Below are 6,000 nucleotides of genomic sequence, written 5' to 3'. Positions count from 1 at the left end.
TTTAATTTTGCAGCAAAACGTGGCGAATACTTTTTTAATATTTTATATCATGAATATTAATCAAGTCCCGCGCACGTTGCTTGACATTCCTTCCAATGGCGGACGCTTGTTCGTGAATATTAATAGGGCTTGTTGACGTGTCTCTTCAACCGTCCAATGGCGAAAGCCTTCTGTATGAATATGAAGTATCCTACCTTCCCAATAGTAGGAATTTTCTCATCTGTAGGGAGAAAGCAACGGGATGTTGTGGGAGCACGGATGAGGAGCGATATCTGCGCTTAGCACGGCGGTGGGAGGGGTTCAGTTCAATGTTACAGAGCCCAATGGCAGCAGAATACTGACATTTCCTTCATTTCTCGCAGGAAATGTCCCTTTGGCATGACGGAGACGCTGAATAACGGAGCGTGTGTTTGCGGTGAGTTTAACGTGAGCGCGCGCGCTGTCATCATTTAACGGTCGCTTCAGCGCGGAGCCTGCTACAAACGGACATTCACAAAACACAGAACCGTGAAAATAGCTGTTTAAAGTGTGTTTGAGGAAAGTGCCAGTGTAAGTGTACAGCGCGAACGCTTTGTAAACTCGCATGTATTGCAGTCTCATGTCATGTATGTTTGTTATCGCTTTAATAGATCGCCGCATCTTTGAGCTTCCGGGCGGCCGTTAAAAAACAAAAAACGCACCGCGACAAACTGATGCTCCGAGCCGGCAGAATGGACGAGTTTGTGACGGAAGAGGACGAGCCGTGGTACGACCAGAGAGACCTGGAGCAAGGTGAGAGAAAACGCCACAAACCGCATCAGTTTGACAACAAAGCACGCCGTGTGTGTGTGTATCTGTGTATGTGTATCTGTGTGTGTGTGTGTGGTCGAATGATAAACCGTGCATAAAGGAAGTGTTCACTGTGTGCACAAACAATGGTTTCCACAGGGTTTCTGGACTCAGGTGTGTGTAAATGCATTGAGGAATTGAAGGTGAAGGATGCCTGTGATTGTTGTAAATGATGACGTCTTCCTCTGGCTGATGTGTGTGTGTGTGTGTCCAGATGCTCAACATTAGCAGGCTCTGGCTTAATCTCCTCATCATCAACTGAGTCAAAGCTTCAGTGGGGCATTTTCACTGTAAGAGCTAGAAATGCAAAAGAAAGCTTCTTACTTGGAGTTTTTGTCTGGTTTTCAGTACAAAAATCTAGAAATCACTAAATTTAGAAGCATTTCAGACCAGTTAATACACTACTATGCACAGGTTTGAAGTATACTTGTGGTGATAGCCGGATTGAAACACATCGTTTACCCACGGCACATAAATAACACACGTGACACAGAAAATAATGTGATTTATTATTATTTTTTTACAATACTTTCATTTATGACACCATTTCTTTTGAACGGGTTAAAGTTTTTAAAAAGGCTGTTGAAATAAAAAAGAAATCCACTATTTCTCATTTTTATGCTAGCACACAGCTGCACTCTCTCTCTTTTCATTGTTTTGTACATTGTGAAAGGCTTAAAGATTTGTTTCTGAGGTGTAGTTTTATGTTAGCAGATTTTATGATCATTGTTTCTAAGATTGGTTTCATTTTTGGCTTCAAATTTGCAAAAAAAGTAGAGGAAAAAAAAGAATTATTATTAATTTTGTTGTGGGAAAAGCCGAAATGGCAATTCACATAACAAGAAATGATAGAGGGTGAAGGCTGTCAAGATGTGGTGCAAGGTTTTAAGAGTTTAATTAAAGTGAGAATCAAGTTTGATTTCGTTTTTTTATAAGAATGTAAAGAATATTGAAGAGTTTGAAAATGTGTGGATTAATAAAGATAGGTTGTGCTCTGTTAAAGATGGAGAACTAATATTTACAAAATGACTTGAGTAAAATGTACATTTGTAATATTGATATTTTTTAATATGGTATGAAGAACTTAAAATTAAAAAAGAATTAAAGTAATTAATAAAGTAATTAAAAAATAATAAAGTATTAAAGTAATTAATAAAGTAATTTAAAAATTAATAAAGTATTAAAGTAATTAATAAAGTAATGAAAAAATAATAAAGTAATTAATAAAGTAAATAAAAATTAATAAAGAATTAAAGTAATTAATAAAGTAATTAAAAAATTATAAAGTATTAAAGTAATTAATAAAGTAATTAAAAAATAATAAAGTATTAAAGTAATTAATAAAGTAATTAAAAAATAATAAAGTATTAAAGTAATTATTAAAGTAATTAAAAAATAATAAAGTATTAAAGTAATTAATAAAGTAAATAAAAAAATAATAAACTATTAAAGTAATTAATAAAGTAAATAAAAAAATAATAAAGTATTAAAGTAATTAATAAAGTAATTAAAAAAATAATAAAGTATTAAAGTAATTAATAAAGTAAAAAAAAAAAATAAAGTAATTAACAAAGTAATGAAAAAATAATAAAGTATTAAAGTAAAGTAATTAATAAAGTAAATAAAATTAATAAAGTATTAAAGTAATTAATAAAGTAAATAAAAAATAATAAAGTAATAAAGTAATTAATAAAGTAAATAAAAAACAATAAAGTATTAAAGTAATTAATAAAGTAAATAAAAAACAATAAAGTATTAAAGTAATTAATAAAGTAAATAAAAAATAATAAAGTATTAAAGTAATTAATAAAGTAAATAAAAAAATAATAAAGTATTAAAGTAATTAATAAAGTAAATAAAAAAATAATAAAGTATTAAAGTAATTAATAAAGTAAATAAAAAATAATAAAGTATTAAAGTAATTAATAAAGTAAATAAAAAAATAATAAAGTATTAAAGTAATTAATAAAGTAAATAAAAAAATAATAAAGTATTAAAGTAATTAATAAAGTAATTAAAAAAATAATAAAGTATTAAAGTAATTAATAAAGTAAAAAAAAAAAAATAAAGTAATTAACAAAGTAATGAAAAAATAATAAAGTATTAAAGTAAAGTAATTAATAAAGTAAATAAAATTAATAAAGTATTAAAGTAATTAATAAAGTAAATAAAAAATAATAAAGTAATAAAGTAATTAATAAAGTAAATAAAAAACAATAAAGTATTAAAGTAATTAATAAAGTAAATAAAAAACAATAAAGTATTAAAGTAATTAATAAAGTAAATAAAAAAATAATAAAGTATTAAAGTAATTAATAAAGTAAATAAAAAAATAATAAAGTATTAAAGTAATTAATAAAGTAAATAAAAAAATAATAAAGTATTAAAGTAATTAATAAAGTAAATAAAAAAATAATAAAGTATTAAAGTAATTAATAAAGTAAATAAAAAAATAATAAAGTATTAAAGTAATTAATAAAGTAAATAAAAAAATAATAAAGTATTAAAGTAAAGTTATTAATAAAGTAATAATTTTTTTTAAAAAGTATTAAAGTAATTAATAAATTAATTAAAAATTAATAAAGTATTAAAGAAAAGTAATTAATACTTTATTAATTTTTTAATTACTTTATTAATTACTTTTAATACTTTATTAATTTTTAAATTACTTTATTAAAGAAACGTAATTAATAAAGTAATTAAAAATTTTATAACTTATTAAAGTAATTAAAAAATTAATACAGTATTAAAGTAAAGTAATTAATAAAGTAATTAAAAAATTAATAAAGTATTAAAGTAAAGTAATTAATAAAGTAATTAATAAAGTAATTAAAGTATTAAAGTAAAGTAATTAATAAAGTAATTAAAAAATTAATAAAGTATTAAAGTAAAGTAATTAATAAAGTAATTTAAAAAAATCTCTCTCTGACTCTCTCTCAGGTTCAGGTTGCTTTATTGGCATGACATGTTGTACAGTATTGCCAAAGCATTTTAGATTTAGAAAATATGTAATATATCAACATCATCAAATTAATAACAAATACAGCAAATGAGAAATAAATTACAGGAGGAATTAATAAAAACAGAGAATATCTCTAAAATGGATAATATTTATTAATAATTAATTAATAATTAGAGTAAAAAGTGTAGATTAGGGCAACGTAGTGGCGCAGTGGGTAGCACCAGCTGGGTCATGGGTTCTATGTAGAGTTTGCATGTTCTCCCCGTGTTGACGTGGGTTTCCTCCGGGTGCTCTGGTTTCCCCCACAAGCCCAAAGACGTGGTACAGGTGAATTGGATAAGCTAAATTGTCCGTAGTGTGTATGTGTGTGTGTATGAATGAATGAGTGTGTATGGATGTTTCCCAGTGATGGGTTGCAGCTGGAAGGGCATCCGCTCCGTAAAACATATGCTGGATAAGTTGGCGGTTCATTCCACTGTGGCGACGCCAGATTAATAAAGGGACTAAACTAAAAAGAAAATGAAATATTGAAGTGTTGGTTATTTAAATAAGTCAATTGACTCTTGATTCTAACGCTGTACATATATTTTGCAGCCAGTTTAGATGTCATTTCATCCTCTCTGAGTAAACGGTAAAGTTTTTTTTATCGTTTAGGTTAAAGACTCTATTATTTACTTTTTCTCTGGTGGCTGTGCGCGCTGTCAGCTGTGATGCATGCGCATTGGTTTGTCTGTTTTAGTTGCTAGCATTTCATCAGCAAGTTTGCTAATTTGTTAACCGCCTTATTAATGGCACAGTTCACCCAGAAATTAACATTCTGTCATCATTTACTCTTCATGATCCAAACCAAATCCAAACACAAAAGAAGATATTTTGAAGAATGTTGAAAACCTGAAACCATTTACTTCCATTGTATTTGTTTTCTCTACTAAGCGGTTTCAGTTTTCCAAAACTCTTCAGTATATCTCAAATTGTAAAGAAAGAAACTCAAACTCGTTGTGGAAGGATGAGGAAATGACAGCAGAATTTTTATTTTTGGGTGAACTAGTCATGACACACATTAATGACAACTCAAATAATAAAAAGTCAGTCATGTAGTTTTGAGTTTTTGGACCGAGCACGGATTATAAAGTAAAAAACAAATGTTCGACAGTTTCAAATGTTGGATTTTGTTTTTCCCATGTAGATTGCGTTGGTGCCCGTGTGCTTATTCAGCAGTGCTGGTTGTGGAACTGGAAATATTTTAAATGCTGAATTATATTAAAGGTGCTGTGGGTCAGTTTTTGACTCTTCTAAAGCATAAAAACACTATAATATGTTTGCATATGTTTAAGAAACATGCTCAGTGAAGATTCATGTTTATCTGGAAAACAATGCTGAAGTCAGATATTCTGCTTTGAGCATGTGCGTTACATAGCACAGTGTTTCCCAACCCTGTTCCTGGAGGCACACCAACAGTACATATTTTGGATGTCTCTCTTACCTGATTGATTAACTTCAGGTTTTGGAGTCTCTTCCTATGTTTTAATTAGGTGTTTCAGGTGTGTTTGATTAGGGAGACATTGAAAATGTGTACTGTTGGTGTGCCTTCAGGAACAGGGTTGGGTAACACTGACGTAGCGGAATGGCAGTCTTTTGTTTTGGTTATTTAACCCGCCCATTGCCAGTTTAGCCAATTATATTTCAGCACCCCGGGTTGCCTTGGTGGAAAACTGCGTATTTCACTCATTCATTCATTCAGAAAGGCTCTCAAAGCATGCGTCCATGACTGAAATGCGACCTCCGGTGGACTGTAGCAGACTCCGAAATGAGACGCAGATTCACAGTTCCACATGAGGTGGTTATTAATTAGCAAATAATATAAATACTATGAACGTAAACATCAGGTGAGCAGGTTGATTTGACAGTGTGGTTACTGTATATATCTATGTACAGTTGAAGTCAGAACTATTAGCCCCCCTGTTTATTTTTCCCCCAATTTTTGTTTAATGGAAAGAAGTTTTGTTTTCAACACATTTCTAATCATAATAGTTTTAATAACTCATTTCTGATCACGGATTTCTTTTCTCTTTGCCATGATTGGCAGTAATATATATTTGACTAGATATTCTTCAGGACACTAGTATTCAGCTTAAAGTGACATTAAAAGGCGTAACTAAGTTAAAATTAGGGTGAAGTTAGGGTAATCAGGCAAGTCATTGTCTAACGGT

At 29.3% G+C, this 6,000-nt stretch overlaps 1 protein-coding gene across 2 annotated transcripts in view; it reads left to right on the top strand.

Annotated features, from left to right (window-relative positions):
- Positions 1-232: 232 nt before the first annotated feature.
- cdr2l (cerebellar degeneration-related protein 2-like) overlaps positions 233-6,000 on the top strand; it is a 33,100-nt gene continuing 27,332 nt past the window's right edge. Inside the window, exons 1-2 of one of the 2 annotated variants that reach the window (XM_056454346.1) lie at positions 233-415; positions 630-771. In XM_056454346.1, coding sequence (XP_056310321.1) covers positions 693-771 — 79 coding nt within the window. In that variant the 5' untranslated portion in view covers positions 233-415; positions 630-692. Of the gene's footprint in view, positions 550-629; positions 772-6,000 lie in introns of both variants that reach the window. The other variant, XM_056454345.1, reaches the window with a different exon arrangement.

This window comes from Danio aesculapii, chromosome 3 (assembly GCF_903798145.1).
Source record: "Danio aesculapii chromosome 3, fDanAes4.1, whole genome shotgun sequence".
Lineage (NCBI taxonomy): Eukaryota > Metazoa > Chordata > Actinopteri > Cypriniformes > Danionidae > Danio > Danio aesculapii.
This window is presented reverse-complemented; position numbering and strand designations above follow the sequence as displayed.